Source organism: Orbicella franksi, chromosome 2 (assembly GCF_964199315.1).
Source record: "Orbicella franksi chromosome 2, jaOrbFran1.1, whole genome shotgun sequence".
Classification (NCBI taxonomy): Eukaryota; Metazoa; Cnidaria; class Anthozoa; order Scleractinia; family Merulinidae; genus Orbicella; species Orbicella franksi.
Window position 1 is genome coordinate 15,224,000 of NC_138146.1, and position 25,168 is coordinate 15,249,167.

Below are 25,168 nucleotides of genomic sequence, written 5' to 3' on the forward strand. Positions count from 1 at the left end.
CTTTTTATATGGGAGTCCTCCCCCAGGTATATACATAGTTTTATGTTTTACGTAATCAGGCTGTTCGTAATTAAGCTTTTTGCAGGCTCAATTGTGACTAGGTTATTTAGTTTCAATGTGAATTCCCTGCAACGGTCTCGAATAACTCGGAACAAGCACTTTGTTAGCGGCATAAGTAGAGGTTGACTCGGAATGTCAGATCTGTTCACTTTCCCAGCTGAAGACGTAAGTGAGCTGTAATGATAGAGATGTACCTCCCCAGCCTGTGCGCTCACTCGGGGGTTCTTTGTCAAAAGTGATCTTTTCGTCAGAGTTGTAATTCCCCAGCCTTACTGGCCGTAATCCTGTGTGCTTACTTGGTGTAGCAGCTCAAGATTGACCAGTAATGGCAATTTTGTCTTAAATTTTCATTTATTGCAAAAACAACAGCATGTGCGAATTGTAAACTGGAGAATAATTATTGTGGGTAGGTTTAAGTGAGGATTACTGAAGGGTCCTGTGGTGGCTTTTACGGCTAACAGTTAATATTTTGGCCTTTTTGGGGCTAACGATTAATTTATTTTCCTTACGTTGGACAGAAATCCTAGAAATTAACTACCTGAGTTTTACAAAGTCAAAAAAAAAACGATTTTTCTTTGTTTGAGAAAGTTAAAAATTTATCTTAATTACTGTAGAACATCATCTTTAAGGTCTTAGGAACATCCGGGATGGAGTTGTTGCGCTTTGTCCTCGTGAGAGGAAAAGATTTGAAAAGAACAAGTAGAACGTAACAAATAATTATGAAAATTAGGCTGCCTGTCTTGAAAAAGACGCAAAGATTGAGGCTACTAGTGTTGTGATATTAGCACGATATAAGAGTTTTAGAGAAGGGCGTCTTGTTGAGCTAGGTTTATCACCGATGCAGAGGAACTAGAATTAAGGAAGACAAACTAAACAAATCAGCAGCACTGAAAAAAGGAGAGTACTTGCTTCTGGCCACTGATGGTTGCATTGAACAATCTGTTCGTCCAGCTCACGTCAGTGAAACGACAGGTAGAAAATTAAAACTGGTTGTCCGTGGTTATAATAACTGATAATGAAAAAAACGATAGCAGTTCCTGTGATTTGTGTGAAGAAAGTTTTACTGTAAAGAATGGTTTGTACAGCTGACGGCAAACACACACAATTTATTTAAAAGCAGGTTACAAAGACTAGCCAATGCAAAAGTTCTGATGTGGACCTGCACTGATCTAATGAACGGGGCTTACAATGAATGAACTATATACAACAATTTTGAACATTACAATTAAAAATCTCAAAATTGACATCAATAGTTAAAAATCTAGACATGTTTAAAGTCCAGTGATCTAAAAGAAATGCTACAGGAGGCTTTGGGAAAAGTTGAGTGATGTTTTTCACAAACAGTGAACAACATCACACAAAAAAGTGTTTGTCAAACAAGCAGGCATCCTTTTTCTTAGCTTCCGTTGTGTGGTATCAACCTTTATACAGCCGAAGATTTCTCATGCGAAATAACGATACAATGATACAAAAATAATTTTCCTTTTGTATCCAAATCAAACATCCTTTATAGTTTAGCAGTGTATGAAGGGCGGGAAAAAATATCACCTGAAATCATTCCGTTGAGTTCGTCCCGAGTCGAATTCAGAAATCTGTTTATGTTACTGCCGGGGGGTTGCAGATCTTGAACCTAAACGTGTAAGTACCGGTGAATACTGTTTGGTTTGTAATGAGTGCTTAAAGGAACTCAGTCACGGAATTTTGGAGTTATTTTGGCCATGTACAAAATTACCTCTAGATTGAAGGAAACATGAAAATAGTAGTTTACTATGATAGAAAAACACCAAAGAGATAACAATAAACCATAAAGGAACAAGGATGGTGAAGGGTTGACAAGGACTACAAACGATGAACTTGAAAATTTTAAGCCTATATATCTTTGCGAAATGCGCAAACCATAACATAGCTCCTTTAATCTTCATGCTGTTAAGATTTTATAATTAAAAGGATCGTGCTTAAAGAAAAGCATGTGAGGCCAGTATTTTGAATCTGAATATACTTTTTCATGTACACTTGTTGATGAACCACTCACTCCTCTACGTTTAATAGTTTGATTGCAACTAACCCGAAAGTCGCGACCCTTTGAGAATGGCGATAAGTGAGTCAACTAAATCTGAGGAGGTGACAAGACTCGATACCTGTATAACTTAACGACACTGTTCTTAAGCTGAAATTCAAAAATTGCGAACAGATACTGACGGAAGCCTGAGAGGCAAGACAGCAACTGCTCGACGGTTAGACTAAATTACACAGCAGAGGTCCTAACAATTTAGATTTTATATTCTAAATTAAGCCATATAGATTGCATGTTCCAGGTAATCGATACCAGCAGGACTACCAAAAAGATCGTTTCGATGTAAATTGTCTTTTCGGAATTCCTTTAATCCCCTCAGATTTTCTTAAGAAAACTGTCACCTCCAACTTTCATGATGCAAAACATTTAATGGCTGTTGCTTCCGGTTTGATAAAAATGTCGTTTTGGTGGCCGAAAAAAGGTCAGCTATGATTTTCCGAAAGACATTCACAATGACACTTAAGGTTTTCGGGGAATGGATAAAAAACCCTAATTAATCCGAAAGGACTCAAGTTTCCCTATGAAGACCAAACAGACAAATTTTATAGCACGGCATAAAATTACTCCAGATAGCCTAATAAACCGCTTTTTAAAGCATTTGAGAGAAAACTGTCGTTATTTGCGCGCCCCTGCTAAACACAGTCCTGATTCAGGGCGGATCCAAGGTTTTTCAAAGAGAGGTGACCGGTATCTTGAAGATGCAGAATCAATGAGACATGCCTCCAAAATGTTGCAATTTCAGAATTGGATTCTTAATTAAAACTGTTATACCAGAAATGCCACAAACTATAAATTACAACGGATGTACCTTTCCCGAGTATTTGCCTTTTAGTTTCTGCCATAGTATTCACGATCTTTATCAGTTTTTGTCAGTTTTTGCTTCTCCGAAAGGGGGAAGAATGGCTAGCCACCCAATCTACCCCGTTTAAACCCGCCACTGCTCATTCTTATATCATTCGTCTTTATGTGCGGTGCACTGACAAGTAACTCGTCTTCAGTAATTAGCTTGTTACTTCTCCTTTGTGTCATGATAGAATGCAGGACATGAGGACCATTTTCGTTTGGTGCTGCCTCTTGGCTGTACTTATCGAGCGTTGCATGTCGGACATGTACATGCATTTTCCACATGGATCCAATAATCGTTTGAATGGCAATCAAGATAACGTCAGGAATGCAAACAGACTGTTTGATTCACAGGTAGGACGTCATTATATCACACGTGGACTATGATGAACTCAAAGGGCCGATAACTATAATAAGCCAATCGTAATGCTTTATTGCGTGATTATATTCCAAGTATATTGCACTGGCCAACAATAAAAATCAAACATTCAGGTTCGATACCTGTTCCGCTTTGAATTATGCGTTCTTTTTTGCTTTTTCATATCTTAGACTTCGCCTAAAAGTCGTGCATTGATGCTCATTAACCGTTTTCCTTGCATACTTTAGAATAACGGTAAAGCTGGATACAATGTTGGAGACAAATTGGACGATAACCCTGGAGACAATATTCAAGAGTTCAGACAGCTACCAACGGTAACATTACAGTCATATATGAAGATTTTTTTCAATGTTAAGACCTTACCACATTTTTCATCCATCCGTCTATCCGTCCATCCGTTCGTTCCTCTGTCCGTCCGTCCATCGGTCCAAGCAATTCAGTCAGCTAGGTAGTCAGTCGGTCAGCCAGTCAGCCAGTCAGCCAGTCAGCCAGTCAGCCAGTCAGCCAGTCAGCCAGTCAGCCAGTCAGCCAGTTAGCCAGTCAGCCAGTCAGCCAGTCAGCCAGTCAGCCAGTCAGCCAGTCAGCCAGTCAGCCAGTCAGCCAGTCAGCCAGTCAGCCAGTCAGCCAGTCAGCCAGTCAGCCAGTCAGCCAGTCAGCCAGTCAGCCAGTCAGCCTGTCAGTCAGCCAGTCCGCCAGTCAGCAAGCCAGTCAGCCAGCCAGTCGGTCCGCCGGTCCGCCGGTCCACCAGTCTGCCAGTCCGTCAATCCGCCAGTCCGTCAGTCCCCCAGTAAACCAATCCGCCAGTCAGTCAGTCAGTCAACCATTCAGCCTGTCAGCCAGCCAGTCAGTCAATCATTCAGTCGTTCGTTTATTTATTTATTTATTCATTTATTCACTTTTTAGGAGTTCTACATGAGTAGTTGCGACGCCAAGGGCAAATCTGAAGTAGAAATCATGTGGACAAATCAACACGGGACCGGCCCAAAAACTGACGACAGAGTGGAAACACAAGTTATCTTACAGTTCATGTGTCAGGCGTATCCCGAGGGCAAGATGGCTACCAATAATGTGAACAACGAGTTTCAGTATCACACCATTCGTAACGGTCAAACACTAAATACTCAGGATTTTAAAAAAGGGAGAAGAGAGAATTCTTATATTAAGAAAGACCGAGGACTTCACGAGCCAGCTAATTACTATCAGGCGTATGTCCGCAGGGAAAGAAACAAAGGTAGGTAGACTGAAAATACACTGAGCTCCAAAAACAAGTACTGCATAGCAATACAAGTTCAAAGAAATTCCTGACGCGTTCATCCAACAAGACGGTCTGCGAATACCAGATCCTCTTCATGTAGGTTATGGATCATCAAAAGTCAGAGAAATTGTTCAGTCCTCAGCGCTACCGGAACACGCTTTTAGGCCGAAAACAAAAACTCGGGGCTCTTTTTCCACTTTTATGGGAAACAGAGAATTGTGCGTGTTCTATCCAAACTAGGGGTGTTCGTCACCACGTATTTTTCGGGAGCCGAAGCAAACCACAACGACGACGGCAACGAGAACGCCACCAAAGAAAAGGTTTAATGAGTAAAACAGTAGCTGTGCACGTGCGTTATAAGTCTGTACATTTCTTTGCCGTCCTCTGTAAGGCCCAGTTCATACGTCGCATTTCTGCCGTGTCGAATTCAATTCAATTAAGTGCGGCAGAAATGCGACTGACGATTCATACGTCGCACTTGTGTCGAATTTAATTCAGAATTAATACAGTCGGGTATGTCGGTCAGCGGAAGACGTTTTAAACACAGAGTATTCAATATGGCAGACGGAGATACTGAGGGACGAAGGACTTTAATTTTGCGAAAAGTTGTCCGCCAATGGAATGAGAAGAAGAAGGCTGACAATGCAACAGTTTGTTTTGCAATATTTCCAGGTTGCATTGGGTCGAGAATAGCCAAGTTTCTTCTTTCTCTTTGACGGGACCAAATTTACGCATGCTCATTACATTAACACAATGTATGAATTAGATTCGACACGGCAGAAATTCGACGTTTGAATCGGTGTCGCATTTCTGTCGGATAATGGGACAAGACCAGTCGAACGTGCGGCAGAAATGCGGCAGCCGATTCAGACGTCGAATTTCTGTCGAATTTAATTCATTGAATTGAATTCGACACGGCAGAAATGCGACGTATGAACCGGGCCTAAAACAAGAACGTGAAATGACCAAGTTCTGCGTGGTCTGAGAAACGGGAACGACTTCGGCGAATTTTTCGTATTTCCATTTGGAATTGAACGCTGTCATTGAATATTTAAGCCGAATACGTTCTTAGAGCCATAGGCGTACTGAACAAATCTAGACGGTTGCGAATTTCGCTGGTAAAATATAAATTCCTTTTTTACTAGGTGTCGTCCTCCGCGTCGCCCGTCGTAGCATGTTCTCTTGATCCCTTGAAAATTTTACTTTTTCTCCCTTGTTTTTTTACATAGATTCCATTGTTCGGTAAAATGTTTTGTCAACGTCCTTAAGAATAATTAAACTTACCAAGGGTCGGCAATCCAGATTATCAGTCTGTCATTTAACATGCATTGATGCAGTTGGCCATTCCAGTTTTAAAGATTTTAACAAAAATAGGGTATTTTATAGGAATCGTATGTGGTTACAACTGAGCCAAATCTAAAAATTCACCGAGGGAAACGCGAGAAAATTCGATGTCAGTTTTGCTTTTTGTGTTCATGTTGACGTCATAAAAATCGAAAAACAGTTACGTTTTCCTTTCAGCCCGCGCAGATTACTTGGGCTTTCGTCCTATGCGCGCGTGCAATCGTGAAACTATAGGGAGCCACCTTAACCTTTAGTCCATATCCAGCTGCAGTCCTCCAAAAAGCGAGTCAAAATTTTGGAAACTGAACCATGCGTTGATGCAATTGGCCATTCCAGTTTTGTAGCAGAAGTCTATCAAAGCCCACTTACTACTACCCTCATTTTTCTGACCAAAGGTTTATTTACCGCCGACCAACAACTTCAAGGAGATTTGCCTATTTACACACGGCAGAACGCGGCCGGAACAAGGAGGGGCTTGGAGGTCCCCGAGGAACGCGATTACTATCCTTATTGGGGCCCCACCCCGTGGAGGGACATTGCTATCATGGTCAGCAATAAAAAGACTGAGGATTTGATGAAGAAATACGTGAACAGTCCAGATTATGGGCACAAATGTGAGTTTATAGTACATGTTTTGAGTTCTTCACTACGCCAATGTTACATTGTTTAATACTGGTCTCAAGTCTGAGACTATGTTTAAGGTGTTCTTATTGAAAACGTTATAGGTTTATCTTTGAGAAACTAAATTAGCCCTGTGAACGACGGGGGGTGGGGGGCAGGGGGGGCAGTGGGGAAGGAGGGAGCCGGGTATACTGAAAGGAGTTATCTACATGTTACATTAATACCCGAATACACACTGGTAATAACAATGTATAAGTATAACGGCTGTATAAATGGTAGAGGAAAACAATGATCAAGACCAAATTTTGATTGTACACAACTTGAAAGCTTTCCTGTAAAGTATAATTGAAATGTAATGTGCTGAAGCCATTTTGAAAGCAGCCTTTCACTATAAAACACCGCTGCTGTAGGCGTTCAGTTGCTATGCTGAAATATTGTTGCCAGTACTAGTGTCCAGAATTCTTGGTTTAAACGTAAGTCAAGGCGTAATCGTTTCAAGATACGCTGGAAGATGTTGAATGTTCATGTTTCGGAAAAATGGTTTCTGGGGAAAAAATTTATTTTTCAGGGTTTAAAATGTTAGATGTCCGTTTTGGTCAGCTTGATTTTCCTTCATAATTAGATTCACCCTGGCTATCCATAGCTCCATATCCCCGGGACTGGGAAAGCATGCAAGTGTATCAACCTCTTTCCTGCGTGTCACTCATATACAAAAGTAAACTTTTTTTTTCTCGAATTTCCTTTCCGCGTTAGATATGTGTATTATGCCAACCAAGCTAGCAGGCAACGAAGACTGTCCACCAGACAACTCAAATGTTCGCGCCAAGAAATGCGCTGCGAAATACATCACCGCAGAGTCGTGTAAGGCTGCTGGGGGGACCTGGACAAAATTCTTTACTAATTACTTAGAGAAAGCTGGTGGCAACTTGAGCAACTGCGAACCCCAAGGAGATTCGAAGCTTGCTAAAGGCTTACCGTACGAACCTCAAAAGCTCTCACAAGGATCTGATGAACAGGAACAGGATGTTTTTCTTCACAAAACCCCAGATGTGATCTACGCCCCATCCACTGTCGTTAACCACAATGGAGTAAACATGAAAGGCACGTTTTCATCGTACAAGTGGAAGGTTCCATGTTTTCCAAGCACCACCACACAGCGTTGTGTATTACGATTGAGGTGAGATAAATAACTACTATAAGGTAGGTAAGGTTAAGTCTGCATAAAGTGGCCCATCAGGCCGAAGCTTATCCCGGTTTCCATAACATGAAGCGATTAGCAGTATTTCTACTCCCCCCTGGATGGGATGCTAGTCCATCGCGAGGTTACCCCCAGCATTAAATTCGCCGGTACCCATTTATACACCTGGGGGGAGAGAAGCACTGTGAGATTTAAGTGTCTTGCCCAAGAACACAACACAATGACCCCGGCCAGGGCTCGAACCCGGACCGCTCGATCCGGAGAAGAGCGTACCAACCATGAGGCCACCGCGCCTCCACTATGAGGTACCTCTTTCAATCTTTTCGTCAAAATCTTTATTTCCTCACACAGTTTTTTTTAGAAGTGTTCGTAGTCAGTTTTGAGAATATGGTATAAACGGTCATAAACGTATTAGGGCAATGCCTATTTAGGACACTATAACACATTAGGTGCAATATTCTGGGTAATGCGGAAGTCCACACCAGTTCACACCCTCTATACCTGAAAGTGCATCTGGGGACAGAAGGCAGGCAGTCTAGACTGCTGCAGGACTATGGCTAATTATTATGTAAATGAATTCCAACATGAACACACATCACACGCAATCTATGCTTATATACTGCGTATTACTTATATTGTTGTTCTAAAAATGCCATCATCTTTCCTTTCATGCTGTTTACTTGCTCTACTTTATTGAATAGTATACATGTGATTTTTTTTTGCAGGTATAATATCACCACTAACGATGTTCCACGCGAGTTTGACGCCAACAATTATAACGAGTAAGTGATTTAGAATTCATCACTATTTATGAGCATCAAAAATTTGGGTTAAACTTGTGCTATTTCATGAAGCAGAGGTTTCAAAACGTTCAACGGGATTTTGGAGGGATCGCGCACGCGAGTGCTATGCTTTGGCAGCATCAACCGAGCGACATCCTCGCGTACCTTATTAGCAGTCCGCCGTTCATTCCACCATTGCAGCCTGCATTATTACTTGAGTCCGCAAGTGCGCAGAAAGCTACGGAGTACGTTTTTCCGCTCTGAAGACGCGGAGTCGCGGACTATAAGGGTTTGGCCGCGAGCCGCCTGAGAACGAATTTTCCCGAGTTGACCGATCGCTGTTCTCATCTTCGCAGAGTTACAAACAACCCTCAAACAAAAGCAGTTGATGGTACAACAGATTTACAACTCGCCTTGAATACCGCGCAGCTCGGTCGCACATTTCAGGACAGAAGTCACGTGATCCTTTTAAAATCACGAAGTGGTCTCCCTCTAAAATTCCAGCATTCCAACATATTCTACATCGGAGGAATGGGAAAGAGAGGAAACATTGTGCAGGCTTATCCAGCCATGGAATATCGCTTCACTCCTGAACGCATTACAGTTACAACAGATGATGTGGTGTGCTTCGTCTGGTCTGGTGAGAATTTTAAACTAAGCAACAAGTTATTAGTAGCACTAAGGTATCTAACACACAAACAAGATTGCAATTCCACTGTCAAACTTTAATAGGCCACATTCGTATTGTCAGTATTGGACTGGAACTAACTTGCAATAGAGGCTAATGTGGGGGAATATCATTAAAAAGAGATAAATGTCATTTGCATTTGAAAATATTCCCCACATTAGCCTAATTTGCAAGCTAGTTCCAGTCTAATAAAAGGGAATACGAATATGGTCTATTGAAATAGCAAACTCTAGGTCAATACAGCATTTCTTTAATTTTTTTGTTGTTGTTTTTGTTTTTCTATTTTAGGTTCAAACAACAATCAGGACAACGCCGGAGAAGGAAGAGCGCGTAGGAGAAAAATATTTATCGTCTTCTTTTAAATTTCCGAGACATGATCCCGGTAGCCCGTGTAATCAAGACAGTTTATGTCTTGCCGAATCCTTTAGACCCTTGGATAATTTAGGTAATATTTTTTTCGACTTCATTTTATGTTTAAACTCTCGATGCAAATATTCTGACTGAAGCTGGAAATGCCACCCCTTATTGATTTGAGGACTTTGAAGGCCGTGAAAACAGTGGGTCCGAGGTTGATGGTAGATCATATAAACAAATTTTTGGACTATAATCCATTCCTCTTTGATAGAACGTTTTCCCTTGTTTGTTAGTGTCAAAATTTGTAGACTGATGATCATAAATTTGAAGTTAATCTAGTTCAGATGGGCGTTTTGTCGCGAAAAAGGATGGTTTTCATATAGACGAGAAACTAAAATTCAAGTTTTGAAACCAAGAGGAATGAAGACTAACAGAGTATCAATTTCAGGTTCTGATCGGACCAATGTGTGCTGGATAAAGGACGGATGCAGCTCCTCAGCGTCGAGTTGCAGCTCTTCTGTCCCAAGTTAGTAGTTTATAGCGGCTGGTTGGTAGTTAGTTTTGTCCTAAGTCTCGCCGTGTTAATATTTTCTTTGTCTGTATTTGTTAAGTTGATTAGTATATTTTAGATTGTATTTGTGTTATTTAGATTATTTGATTTGTAGTTTAGTCGGGTCAGGGAAGGGTTTTTTTCGGGATATTTTTTAGGGGGTTGGGTGTGGGTGTATTAACCAAGTAGGGGACTTATGTCCTATTGTTAAGCACCTGTACTTGTACGAATCCTAAAATAAACAAATCATGTCAAGTTTAATGGACAAAAGACGTAAATCATTTTGTCAACCTCGTTCCCATGCTCACTCTGCTTCCCGCCCCCTGGGAACGAGGTTGTGTTGGGATGGAATCACGCGACTACGATCTAGATCAGAGTCTTTTGATGACAATGATTTACTTTTGCTTTTTGTCGAAAATAATTTCACCACTTGACTATAGGTATCAACGGTATCGTGAATTCGAAAACGTGCTGCGCTCATAATCTGCACTAGAACGGACCAGTCATGTAGCCACGTAGACTCGATTTGCAGCCGTTTTGAGAGTCTCCTCGGGAGCCTAATAGCCACGATGCAGTTGGAAATCTGGCTTGATGTTAGAATTTTCATCACACACTGTTTTTAAATGATTCTCGCTTTATTCCAGGAATAATAGCTTATTAGCCATATGCTCATCTGTAGTTCAGTATAGCAAAGTGATGTTTGTATCCATTTCCTCAAACCGTAGAATGTCACGAAGCCCTGGGTATGGAGAATGGTGCAATCGATGACGGACAGATCAGTGCCTCCTCGCAATGGGATGGCAATCATGCCGCTCGCCAGGGAAGACTTCAGTTCCAACAAAATGGCGGGAAACAGGGAGCATGGTCATCCCGCAAAAATGATCAGAACCAGTGGCTGCAGATTGACATGGGTGATCATCACACAGTGACAGGTGTAGGAACCCAAGGACGGGACAGTGTACAGCACAAGCAGTGGGTGACGAAATACCAGCTGCTATTCAGTAACGATGGTGTCAACTTCCAGGCCTACAAAGGACAAGGAGCTGCAAGGAAGGTGAAATAAGCTTCATCCACAAACGTCACTAACTAATCACAATGGTTTTTCCTTAAATTTGAGAAATTCAAGGTAGCTCTATCCTCGAGAACTGGCCTCTGTTTGTAGAAAGAGGCCACAATCCTCTACTGGACAGAACAAACGCCTAACCCCGGGAAGAGAGTGGCGAAAATCGAACCAAAAGTTGCTTAGAAGTTGCTACAAGGAAAGACAATGATCACTTTGAAATAATCGTAGAATGTTTTTTGAAATTATCAGATCATTTTCTGGCCAGTGTATTTGTAACTAGATGTAGTTTTGGTTAGGTAACCATGATGAGAGGAGGTTCAGTTTTGGTAAATTAAATGACCGTTTATAACATGTGCATTTCCTTGGATAACGATTTAGGATGTTAGTGGAAACACAGACTCGCACAGCATTGTGTATCATGGCCTTAACCCGCCCATCACAGCAAAATACATCCGCTTTCGACCAAGAGCCTGGCACGGACACATATCAATGAGGGTGGAACTCTATGGTTGTCCAGTAAAAGGTACGGATAACATATTTGTTCAAGGCATACCAGCTGCTATTCAGCAGCCTCGCGTGGCTTTTGCAGTTGGGACATTTCTAAGGTGGCAAGTAATTTCCCCGAGTGGCAGTATTAGCTTATCAAACGTAACTACGCGTCATGTATATGTAAAGAAGACAATTTTTCTTGATTACTAAGTTGAAAATTGTAAGTGCCTTAACGCTAGTAATCCGACCCTGTTCCCAGGGTCTCTCTTCTTTCCACAGAGAGACCCTGGGAACGAGGTTGGTGTTCGTGAAAAAAAAAGTCTTGCAAGGGTTCCTAATGGCGATAAGTCACGTTTTAATAGTTAGAAGGCCAGTCGCGGTTAATTTATTTCATTTATAAGAAGGTAGTTTAATTCTTCAGGACGCTTGAATCCAACACTTTACTCAGTTACTCAGTCTTAGGTCGTGTTCTATTGAGATCAAACGTTTCTGGTTGGTTAGGATTTTTCGTGTTCTATTGGGGAACAACCATTCTCGGTTGGTTTGGTTGATCAACTTTTTCAATCGGCCTCAACCCCCGTGATTATATGTCGCGTGATTGTAGCTCGCGTAAAGACTATTCCTTGGGGTTACCGTGTTTCAACCGAAAACGGTTGGAAAAGTATTCTATCGAGAAACGTCAACCGTATCAACACAAAATAGTTAAATTGCGGTCGAAACGGTTGATCCCAAAATAGAACACGATGTTAGTGGTATTTTATGATATTTGTTTGATACCCGTTTCACTGATTCAGGTCGCTCCAACATGTCTCTCAAGCCTAAAGCTTGCAGCAGCATTCCTCTTGAAGTAGTCGATCCTTCCAATTTGACGCCCGCTGACCTGAATCTTCAACTCGTCAAAGGATGTTACAGCGGTAACAACCTACAGGCTCAACTTGACAACGCTCCAGCCTCCTGCAACCCGCCGTGTTTCCGCATCACGAAGCCTGGGGCCTACTGTTACATGGGCACGCGCAATAACAACTTCTCCAACAGACGTCACATTGGACAAATTACCGTTACCAAGCCTTATTAGACTCATTTATGAAGGACAGACTGTAATAATAGTATTTAACTGAAAAAAAAAGCTTTGCATGTAACGGAGGCACCGCCATAAATTAAAATGAGGTTGCAGTTTTAATTCTGACGCATGTCTGTTTGAAGGCGTTATTGTTGGGGCATACTGTTCTACAATTTCTTTAGTCAAAGAAGGAATTAAATACAAATGGAAATAGCTAACAAAAAAGTAGACAAACTAAACACGAGATTACGACGGGCTGAGTTCAGTTTACGTTTCGTGTTTTGCTATTCAATTGAAATCCACTAAGTCCCATTCCTTATTCGTTTTTCTTGGATATCGGTTCTTAAAGCGGGGGTTCCCCACAGGGTGCTCCATTCTTCCTCGCGTTTTTCGCCCCCTTCCCCTTCCCCGATTCGCGCAATAGACCTCAAAAAGGTATTGATACAATTTGCCGCGTGTCCATCCTGCGGTTCGAGCCCTGGATTTGGACATCGTGTTGTGTTCTTGGGCAGGACACTTCACTCTCACTGCGTCTCTCCACACAGGTGTAGTAATGGGTACCGGCATATTTAATGAGTGCCAGGGGGTGACCCTGAAATTGACTAGCACTCCATCCGGAAGGAGGGTAAGAATACTTCTAGTCGCTTCATTCTGCGTAAAAACTGGAGATAAGCGCCGGCCTGATGGGCTACTTAGCTCGTATGTAGATTTTATCTTTACCTACCCTCCATCCGGTGGAATATGCCTACAGAACTGCAGAAAATATGCCCACCTTTCCCCCTTTAAGCTAGCTTCACACAAGCTCGGATGTTTCAAAAATGCGTCTTTCAAGGCGCTTCCCTCTTTTCGACTAAAATTAGTCGTTTTCATTGACATAACAAAGGAGAGTAAAAACACGCGTACAGTTATACTCAGATTCAGTTTAGATTGCCGTCACTCAAGCGCCAGCAACACAACTAACAAATCATTCTTCCACTCAAAAAATGATCAATGAAATTAACTGCCTTCTCAGACTAGACAAAACTTGATACGATGCTCGCAATCACACCTCTGAACAAGCGCGCGCACTTGCAGTGATAACCCAGCCCACAAGTGTATGATGTAGGCAATAGAAAGGAAACATTTTTTTTCTTTTTTTTTTTTTTTTGCATGCCATGCGCCATTGGGAAAACGCTCTTCCCCTTCTGTTTGCCATTAGCTTTTCGGCTCAAATCTCTTTGGCCAGCTTTTGGTGAGGCCCCATTGGGGTTCTCGAGATGTTGGATATTTAGGTAAAAAAAACTAGTGGTAATCGTAGATTAAAGAGTGCGTTCGAGTATTGGTAGGTAGGTAGGAACAGCATTTTGTGCCTGGGTTGTTAGGTAGACGTGAAATTGGCCTCCCTTCATCAGTAGGGGCGAAAACAAATGAATTGATCGCAAAGCACGTACACACGAGAGGGTTTGTTCTCGTTTGTACATGTATTATGTATTATTAGTTACGACCGGTCAGTGAAAAAACACGGACTGCAGTCGGCACGCCGCGTTTAGTCCGCAGTCCGCGTTTTATACCCGAGTCCATGTTTTATACCCAGTCCGCAGTCCACAGCCCGCAGTCCGCAGACCGGAACCTTACAACTCTGGACCGTGTCAATCGACACAAACGTTGCCTGTTCCGTCGGTATGTGAGACGACGCGCTTTTATTACAAAAACTAGAAATTATTCTGTTTACGACCATGACTGTGAATGGCCTTGGCTTTGGGGAACAGCCATTGAGCATTTTCACTTCCGAAACAATGAAACGAGGACATGTTGGTGTACCAAAGTAATCCTGTGGGAGTTGAATTCTTTTCCTATGTAAACACTTTCGTTGGGTTTATGTTACATATTTTGCGCACAGAAATCTAGGCCAGCGAACTGAAACTACACATTTCCTCCTTTGATTTATTCAGCAGAAGGCAGCGTTCGTTTTAATTTGGTCGAAGAGAAGAGGGTACACAACACGCAGCCAAACTACAGCTTTCTGTTCGTACGAGAAGTCGTACACATTTCGTGAAGACGTCTGCAAGGTTTTTAAATGCCATTAACACGAACTTCAAACTTTAAATAAAAACTTATCCGCTACAGTCCACAATAAGCTGCCTCGACACTCGAAAGTCCGCAATATTGCACAACAATCGAAAAAAAGCACATGGACGAACATGGAGAAGACGTCATTCGGTCCTGAAGACTTTTGGGGGGTAGGAGGGGGGGGGGGGGCAAGCAAATAACTGGAAGCAATGGGATACGGGATATTAGGCCAAAAATTAACGGGATATGGGATACACAGACCCCCACCCCCCTCCCTTCCCTGCCCTAATGGGGCTGGTCACGGTACTGTTAATACCTCGTAATTTAGTAGTTTAATGTCTTTGATAAATAATATTAGGCTGCCTGGTACCCCCGTGCCTGATCCCTTCCTATTGAGATACAATTACTGTATGTAGTAAGTGAAAACCATTTTTAATTTAACGTCCGATTTACAATAAATACGCGTACAATAGACTAATCATGTACTCCGAGTAATAAATAAACAATCGCCTCCATTTGGCGCGGAAATATGCTCGATATTTGTCCGCAGACATTATCTATTCGCTTCTCGGAACGGATAATGTCCGCGGACAAATATCCGAGCATAGTTTTGCGCCAAAAGGAGGCTACTGTGTTTATTATCCTTGAAATATTCTTCGCAACACGCGCAGTTTTGAAAATTGGGGAATATTCTTAGCTAGGGAATATTCAGTCACGTGACGCGTTTAGACCAGTCGCGCGCGAGAGAAAATATTCGATGGATTATAATTTAAGTTAGATCCCGAAAATTTAATTAACACAGCAAATGATACAAATAAATCATCCATTAAAATATCTTTTTTACCACTAAGAAAACATATCGCTCTCTGCTGTAAAACCTCAATTTCTGATAGTTCTAACCGAGAGAATTACTTGTAATGCTTTCTCTACCTAATAAACCCTAAAAGGTAATTGACAGTGGAATCCCGGGACGATTGATACCCTGAGATTAGACTAAATAGGAAAAAAGGGTGGTAAGGAATAAGAATAAAAGTAGCAACACAGATTTCAAGCAGTGAAAGGCTATAACCAATGTTGTAACTAATTATTCCAACTTTGAAAAGACAATTAAAAATATCTTTTTTCGGGATGCAGCTTCAGGCTGCGGGGATGCACGCCAGTCAGCGTAGACAGCTTTTAAACAGTATGTCAATTGCATTGTTTTCAAAGGGAATAGTTTTGCAAACTTTTAAATTCTAGTGAAAATTGATATGTCAGAAAACTTCTAACCTTTTTAGTTGATTATATGAAGTTAGAAGCATTTAGTCCTACACGTGTTAAGTCCCACACTCTTATCATGAGAAAGAGGTGTGGTGGCGCAGTGGCAAGCACGCGAGTGAGTAAGGTTCAATTGTTTCACATGACGTAATTCCCCTTTCTGTGGTTCAAGCCCCTGAGGGGTTATTACAGACTTCACGTTACATTTAGCGTATCTATATACCAAACACGTAACAACCCCTGTTACGTAAATAACTGTGTTGATCTCTTGCCTTTGAACATCACGTAAAAATAAAGTTACTTAAAACAATAAAAATACTTTTTTGGAGCAAACATATTTTGACAAGCAGTACCAAAAACACGAAATTTCTTTCTGTTTAGCCTACTTCCATAGGACCAGATAAACCTGGAATTAACAAAAGCTCCAATATCGTATATGGGTTTTGTTTCTTTCATTGCAATCTGTGGTTGCTGAAAAATATGCATGTACTTACCAGGGGCTAAAACTTTCCCTTCACCCTTTTTTTCAAGCAAAAAAAGGTCCCATTTTTACATCCCTCCACCCATGTCCCTTATCTTTTAAGTAAAACAGGGCATAACTAAAAATATCAAGAACTTTAAAACAAAACTTTTTGGGTGCAGTGCACACCATGCTACTGGAACTAATAAAAAGTTCAGTGTGATTAGTTAATAATATAACAAATACATGATCGAATGAAAAACAAAATTAATGCCCTTGATATTCAAAAGTCAAAGCAACATTATAGTTTGCCGATCAACAATCAAGTTCACACTGACAATAAAATTTTTTCATTGCACCAAAAAAAACCTTTGAAACTTTACTAAGGGCAAGTTATATGTATGATGCAAAGGGTGTCGTGCAGACAAGAAAAACAAAATAGAACTGAAATTACTATTTTCTGCTCTGCCAACCTGATAATTTAGTTCTTCACACACAAAACTGAGTCTTCTCCAAGTAGAGAACAGAGCTCATGCAGCCTCTGTTGCATCTTGGGAACTCCAGCCAGCTGTGATTCAAGCTTCTGTTTTTCTTCATTAAGTGTCAGTCTTGTGGCTGAGTTCAGTTCCTCCCAGCGCCAGCCACCCTCCCCATCAAACTGAAGTAGATGTGTGTGAAATTTCCTGGAAAAATTAGTAAAGATTCATGATAATGAGCAACAACCTTGTTTACAGTTCCATGCTTAGTGATTAGGCCTTTTAGCAGAAGGTAAAGTTCACTTGGTCATGATACAAACCTTGCTACTTTTCAAATGTATATTTTCCTGTTTTATTATACGGCTGACCTGGTCCACGATGAGAAGACCCCCGTACGAAACTGTTTTGGCCTGAGTAGTTCCCTTAGCGATCCGAATTTTGCAATATGGACTGCTAAGATGAACTACTCACAAATTAATAAATAACCTATCATGCACATGTATACAGAGAATAGATCACAAAAATGCATCAATTTGGCAGCAGATTACATGTAAAAGAGCCATTATTAATACTAAACACTTACTTGAACTAGCCTGTTTAGTCTGTTTTGGAGAGTATTGGTCTTGCTCTGTTTTCTTGTTTGTTTGTTTGTTTGTTTTTTGTTTTTTGCATTCTTGCCCCACTGTTGCAGGGCTTCAAACAATTTCCCGGCTAGCGCCAGTCAAAGTGTCCGGTCAAACCTATTTTTCCTTGGACATCCCATTTTTGGCCAGAGAAGTATCGATTACATCTTATCGCTATAAAAGTGCCCCCTCCCCCCTTCATATGATGTTTAAATATGAAACAAGTAAATTTTCAAAGCATTTATTGTACATGAGCATTGATCTCAATGAACGAAAAGTGGAACGCATGGTACAGCAAAATCAGTATCACATTTATGCGAAAATTTGCAATGATAGCCGGAAATTTTATGACTATTACAAATCATTTATTAAAAGTTCTTGGTCTGGTAGTTAAGTATCCACCTTTTTTCCCTCCTTTTTTGCAAATGCCAATAATATTGAACCTTTAAATATTTAAAACTTGAAACTCTAAATTTTTTCCTTACCAGTGTAAACGACCTGGCAGACAAATTGTGCGGCCATCTAAGGATTTGACAGGACAAAACCTATTTTTGACTGGACATTGTCCGTTGACCGGCCGTTATTTGAAGCCCTGTTGTTGGCTAATGTAGCCTTGGCACAAGAAAAGATGTTTCTGGAGTCTAACACATGATTTGATTGGCTTGGGGGGAGAGGAACATGTGAGCCACAAGTGATGTTCTTATATATTTTTTGTACCAAAATATGCAATGGTGCACATCTTACTGGAGAGATCAGGCATCAAATTACTATTTATACTGGTACTGTATGTACATGTAATAACTAGGTACAAACCATAGGGACGGTCTGTGTGAGATGCTCAAAAGACTGATCCCTTCATCTTTAGCAGCTTGGAAGATACTTCCCTCCACATCAATACTCACAGCACTGGTACACTCATCAAGTAAGGCAAACTGGGGCCTAAAAAACATACAGTTTGTCTCAGAGAACTGTGTACAATCAATGTGTGTTGCCCTTGAAAAGTAAAGTTCTATAAGCAATAGTCAACTCCACTGCATGTCATTGACAATTACCCTTACCCAAAGAATTGAATTTTTAATTTGGAATTGTATATAATTTATCAGTGTGAGAAATGCTAGAATGATTGACACTCAAATAAAGTTTACTGCTACTAGTACCACCCATGCAATTGTACTCTAATTGTACATTGTACAAAAAAAAGGCAAATCTGCTATATCCAAAAATACAGGCCTACAGGCCGATCAGAAAACAAACAAATTAAACAGCGAAAAACAAGGCTAATTAAGGTATACACTAGGTACATACCAATAGCAAAACCTGATATATATAATAGCATGTCAAAATGAATTCTGTATGAGCTACACCTCATCCATGTTAAACATGAGAAAGTCTTAGAACACAACTGAGTGTCTGCAGCCTAGACCCATTTGCATGTAATCCCCCATTTGAGTTTTATGCTAGGCCTACTGTAGACTCTTTTTGTAAAATACAATGTAACCAGCCCTGCAAGTGATGGTTTCAATGTAAAATACCTGTGATAGAAGAGTCGTGCCATTCCCATTCTCTGTTTCTCTCCTCCTGAGAAGACATCCTTCCATTCCTTTACCACATCCCAACCTTACATAGGGCATTCAAATTTATAAAGAATTAACGGAAAGCTCAATACCATTGACTTACAAGGGTCCCCCAATATGTTTGGTGGGATGTGGGATTTGGCTTTTTTTCGCCATGATATTTGGGATTTGAGCTGAAAACAGGGGCAGGAAGTGGGAATTACAATTACGAGTGGGAGTGGGATTTTGTGTTCTTATAGGGTTGGAATGCAGGATTTGTAAGGGGAACAGAGCAGGATATGGGATTTCAATTCTTAAGAAAAAATAAGAAAAAATAATATAATCCAAAAAATAATCATATTAAATAAAATATTCACACAAGTATGTAAAAATGTTACTTCAGTGATGAAATATACCTCCTTCCCTTTTGACTATATACTTCAGATGAACAATGGCCAAAATAGTCTCTAAAACATCATCTGTAATGCCACAAGACTGCATGTCTTCAAATGTGTGAGGATAAATCACTTGGTCACGCAGAGAACCAATTGGCATATATGGTCTGTAAAATTAAGTATTAATTTATAAAACAGTTTAAAAAATGTTCTGTTCCAGAAAATTACCCCTTGGCTGGAAACAATTTCTTATTATAATCCATCAAATATTTTTGCTCACGCACGATTGGTCTAAACGTGAACATCACGTGACCAAATATTCCCCAGTGAAACCTGGGGAATATCTGAAGATATTCCCTGATTATTTTCAAAACTGTGCATGTTGTAAAAAATATTTGAAGGATAATAAACACAATAGCCTCCATTTGTCTGCGGACAAATATCCAAGCATATTTTTACTCTAAATGGAGACTATTGTTTACATATAATTCATCCAATCGCTGCAGCTCAGCTTGTTGCTGTGTATGACAATAGACAATACCTTTGCAGTAAAAGTTCACTTAGGTTTTCATTGTCTAGTATATGCATGTATGTACGGTACATGTAATGTACTTTGCCGTGTGTTATACAGATGTGTATTGTACAAATTTAATTATTCTTAGAATATGAAGTTTTAAATGTACAGTAGTGATAGCATGGAAAACTGCTAGAACCATAGATAAAGCTCAGGCAATACAAAGTGTACATGTTCTAGAAATTTCACCTGTTGCTTTACTATTTGTTGTTATATTTTAAAAGATTTTTCTCGTAAATTAACCAACATGGGTGACTAACAGATTGGCATTACAGGAATTCCATTTAAAATGCAATATACTATCAAAATTTTTCTGGCCTTGTACAGGAGAAATTACCAATGAGCACAGACTCACTGGTAGTACATGTACAGTGTATATAGTGACCAGTGCATATAAACTCACCTTTGAGGTATGTAGAACATGTGGCTTGGAGGTGGTTTGGCCAGGAACCCTTTGTAAACTGGCCAGAGTCCACCAAGAATACGAAATAAAGAACTTTTACCACAACCATTTGGACCTGTTATCAACAGATGCATTCCTGGCTCCATCTAAAATTTTTTAAAAAAATTGTAATAATCAAGTATCTGTCACTTATAATATAGAGTATTAATCATCAGCTCCTAAACTGGAAGACTTGCCATATTTGAAAATGACTATTAATAGAAAGGGTACATAGTGATTTTTGTACCATGACTGGCAGCCAGAAATTTATTTCCTTTGTCTCTGTAAATGTTTACTGATGCCAATTTGTGAATGAAAAACTCAAATTACTATTTGCAAGTTGTCATTTTCAGGGACATTGAGAAAGGAACAGTTGTCATGTGCAATAAAAAGACATCAATGCTTGGGCTCCTTTTTAATATCTGCTCACCTCAAAGGACAAACTTGACACAACTACATCACCACACGGTGTGATAATAGCGACGTCCTTCAAGGCGATGCTTCCCTCAGTGTCAACTACCTTGCCACCTGACATCTGACTCAAATCTACCACTTCTCCATGGACACCAACAGCTTCACTGGTGGGCTGCTCAGCCTCGTCAATTGAATCTCTCCTCTCTGTCAACTCTCTAGTAACTTGCCGTTGACAGTGTCCCTGCTCAACATCTTCAAAGACCTCAAACATCTCTGAAACACGTGTCGTGTAACCACTCAATTCTATTATCTGCCACAATGCAAAGGAAAACATGTTGGCAGGTGTAACACTGTTTGGCAGGGCACAAAAATGCACAGCAACAAAGTATAACTTTATTCTACTCAGCTCATCACTGGCTACACAGTACCCACTTTTGGCAAATTTTGTGACACAAGGTTGCATGAAAACCTGTCTTGCAATATTATTCAATATTGAAAGACTCATTAGTTTCCATGCAACCTTGTGTCACCAAAAAATTTTCAAAAAATTCATGAAAAACTAAAAAATATAAATGTAATCTATAAAGTTAAATTACAGACATGGCGATGAGTAATACATGGATATTGAAGGTTTAAAGGTGGAAAATGGGACATCTAAGACTCTAACACTTGGGCTACCAAGACCCTTTAGTTAACAATCCAGCTACCAAGACCCTAACATGTACAGTACTAAGACCCTTGAAAAGACTTGGGCTGCCAAGATCTTGGCAATTTAATGTACACAGGTAGGAGACTTACCTCCTTGTAAGACGACATGATTCTTTCTATGGCATCTGCAGCAGAAACCATCAGTGAGCGTGATGTTGTCACATGCTCTGTTCTTTCACTTACAACTTGGTCTGTAAGTCCCTGCTGTTCCTTTGTTGTCCCTGGATAAAACATCACATGGATGATTACTGTGACATTCTTAACAGATCAAAATGGAAAATAGTCTGCATCTTGAGATCAATGCATATTAATTTTATAAACTTTCAGTTCACTTATAATGATACTGTGGTACATAAAACTGAGAAAGAAGAAGGTTAAAATCTCAATGCTAATCCCAAATGGGAAACATACTGGGGTGCAACATTTAAACAGTCATCTTTCATGAATTCAAGCCTCTGAAAAATTCTCAGATTTTGCAGAGCTATATGATTCTAAATGTTGCTGTTTATGAACGCATGACTTTCAAACTTTGCCATTTTACAAAGTTGCAGGTGATTTTTCCAGAGGTGTCAATTGATGCATTTAAAAATATTACTTGGTCTACATAAAAATCTAAAAATACTGTGATGAAGTCTGTACCACTAGTTTTCAGAGTTTTAGTTCCAGATCTTGTAAGTTTTAGTGGGGTATGCAAAAACATTTGTGCCAAATCCTGACAAGTAGAAAATCTCACTAGTTAAAAAACTCTCTTAAGTACCTTTCCCTAACAGGATACTTGATCCCACCATAACAAGACCTGATGCACTCCACACATACTTCATTAAGAACTGTTCCAGCATGATGAACCAAAGGCGTTTGCTGAAGAGCAGCTCCATTTGCTGGGCCAGCGACTGAAAACTATGTTTCAGTAATGTCAGTTCAACCTGCACATGTATAAAGAAGAAGATAGCTTTAAGTATATGGAATTTCCAACTCCCTACCCCCTTGTAGTAGTTTTTCATCTTACCATTTTGCATGCTAAAAAAGTTTAAGGTATCCAATTCAACATTGAAATGGGAAGTTACTTTGTTGTGTTACTCTTCAAAATAACATTAGATACATTCAAGATTTGTTTGTAGTAAACAAATTCTATACCAATATCAATTATTTCTGATTTCCAACCTATACCACAGTATGAGGTGTTTTTTTTTTTAATAGTTTTTATTTACTTCAAAACTGAGATAACAAATTACAAATTACAATTACCACAGTATGAGTAGGTATATAGAACTTTGGGATAAGGGTATGTAATTAAAGGGAAAAAATGTCCCAGGGAGAAAGGTCACTCTCTATATTAAACCACCTAGGGTAACACATGTAAATTGGAAACTAGTTTTCAAGCACTTCTTTACAAAATAGAAGTGAACTGTTTACAGAAGAAATACATGTAGACACATGGGCTCAGATGACAGTGTGGATGGAGGGCCACTCACTTCAAGGTAGGGTACTTGTGTGGAGGGGATGGGCAATGAGCCAACGTTTTCCATATAAAAAGTTCCGACTTTTTGCTGTGCCATTAGAAAGAAGTCACGACCTTTTCATTTAAAGCATACACAACATTGCAATTCTTCCCTTTCCCAGTCTGTGTTTTTCATGGTATCTTAGGGGTCACGTATCTCTAATGCTCTCTTCTCTCACCTCTGTTGGGGGGCCTACCCACCTTTTTTCCTAAGTTCTAGTCACCTGTTCTGTGACAACCATCTAATCATTAAAATAAACCATTCTAATCATTAATCTAGATCTGTCATTAATTAACCCAATATGTACATGTACCACATTTTAAAAAGACACCTACTTTGTGACCACCATAAAAAGCAATCTCCTCTGCATTGGTGATAACCCTGGAGTGAAGGAATCTGAGTTGTCCCCTCTTCTGTGACTCTTCAGCTACAATCTTACCAAACCTGGGACTCAGCTTTTTCAAGATCATGGCAGTCAAATAGATCACTACAGCTGCTATTGACACTGGCACCTTCCACGATGTTCCCCTTTTTCGCGCCATCCCATCCAGCGTCCAGCAAATCACAAAAATGTCCAGGCAAGGTTTGGTTAAGTGAGAGTAAAGATGAGCCACTGAACTACAAAACATGCGTATATCCTCCGTAAGACACTCATCAGCATTCGCCAGTCTACCATCCAAGTTGCCAACACGATAGTAAGTTTGATTTGAGAAGTACTTCTCGTAGGCATGGTTCACGAGCTCTGTGCGGAAAGCAAGTGATAGTTTGCTCTCTAGATACCGAATCATGCTGTTTATGAAAGTCGCAGGAATTGCCACTCCTATCCAGTTAGTTAGTAGTAAAACGAATTTCAACACATTTTTCTGCACTACCGATCTTATTATCCTGCCATCAAGGGTTGCCACGTATATAGAGAGGAATGTCCTGATGAAAAGGCAGACTGAATGGAGAAACAACAGTCCCACTTGTTTTGTCCATATCCCAGGAAAAAGAATCTTCAACAGCTTCCATGCCTGTGAAATAAATACATAGTCCAATGCCGCTGTTCTTCGTTTTACCTTTGACCCTGTATTAGAAGACACCAAGGTCAATCTTGTCTTCTTACTTTGGTTTTGTAGTTTGTTCAATATCCTTCGCCCGACGCAAGGCCCGTATTTTTTTATAATATAAAAACTAGCGACGGTAAGAGCAGCTGCTCCTGTGATTTTCACGTGTCTTTTAGTAAAAGGTGCCATTCTTTCACTGGCATTCACGATAATATCATTACCACCTGTTTCTTTCGCTGCTCTTGGGTTCGCTTGTACTAGCCGCCATGTTGTTTTGATATTGTCCTCGTTCTCAGTTCTGGAAACATGAGGACGAGGTTTTTTACTTACCAGCCACCGAGAGAGTTGACAGAAAGACAGCGGCAGGACTGGAGGAGAAAATATTTTTCTCCGGCTCTGCTGTTATCTTGTCCAAGCCCTCTATTTTTAATTGTCTGTCGTTCATATTCATATAAGGTCAGATCTTTATGGATCGTGAAGTTCGTCCAAGGGTATCATCCCAGTCTATCAGAGTCGGGTAAGGTCACTGGCCCTGATGGCATGCAATAGATCCGTTACCGTTTCCAGAGGAAATAACGAGATCGCAGAAAATTAAAGACGCAAGTATTTTCACCCTCCGTACTTCGGTACCTGGTCTATGTCTTCTACTGATCACTTAAAAACTTTGATTGATATTGACTGATTTGAGCACTAACTGAATGAACATTAATTGCGATACACGAAGGGACACTCGCGAGATCGTTCAAGAATACACGTGCGGCACGAAGCACGTCCTCGTTCACCAAATGCCGAGTTTTGTGGAATGTGAAGTTTTGCAGTAAACACATAGCCTGCGTATCTTATGAAGAAATGATGGGAAAACCTCATACTTAATTCATTATGCACCCGGTTGAACGATGTTCCACGCGCGAA

General features: G+C 40.3%; 2 protein-coding genes across 2 annotated transcripts; one reads left to right on the forward strand and one right to left on the reverse strand.

Annotated features, from left to right (window-relative positions):
• Window positions 1-1,322: 1,322 nt before the first annotated feature.
• Window positions 1,323-15,130, forward strand: LOC145478201 (protein DD3-3-like). Its single transcript, XM_081456144.1, has 13 exons — window positions 1,323-1,698; window positions 3,169-3,331; window positions 3,584-3,670; window positions 4,260-4,587; window positions 6,351-6,569; window positions 7,330-7,753; window positions 8,500-8,556; window positions 8,913-9,196; window positions 9,533-9,574; window positions 10,047-10,124; window positions 10,874-11,202; window positions 11,590-11,734; window positions 12,495-15,130. Exons 2-13 carry the CDS (start codon window positions 3,170-3,172, stop codon window positions 12,773-12,775), a joined length of 2,436 nt encoding a protein of 811 aa, XP_081312270.1. The 5' UTR covers window positions 1,323-1,698; window position 3,169; the 3' UTR covers window positions 12,776-15,130.
• A 90-nt stretch (window positions 15,131-15,220) lies between these two features.
• On the reverse strand, window positions 15,221-24,965 carry LOC145478202 (ATP-binding cassette sub-family D member 2-like). The gene is made up of 9 exons (XM_081456145.1): window positions 23,546-24,965; window positions 22,469-22,634; window positions 21,802-21,932; window positions 21,020-21,313; window positions 20,551-20,696; window positions 19,595-19,740; window positions 19,158-19,242; window positions 18,439-18,564; window positions 15,221-17,209 (listed from the first exon to the last, which is right to left on the reverse strand). Exons 1-9 carry the CDS (start codon window positions 24,443-24,445, stop codon window positions 17,008-17,010), a joined length of 2,196 nt encoding a protein of 731 aa, XP_081312271.1. The 5' UTR covers window positions 24,446-24,965; the 3' UTR covers window positions 15,221-17,007.
• Window positions 24,966-25,168: the final 203 nt, after the last annotated feature.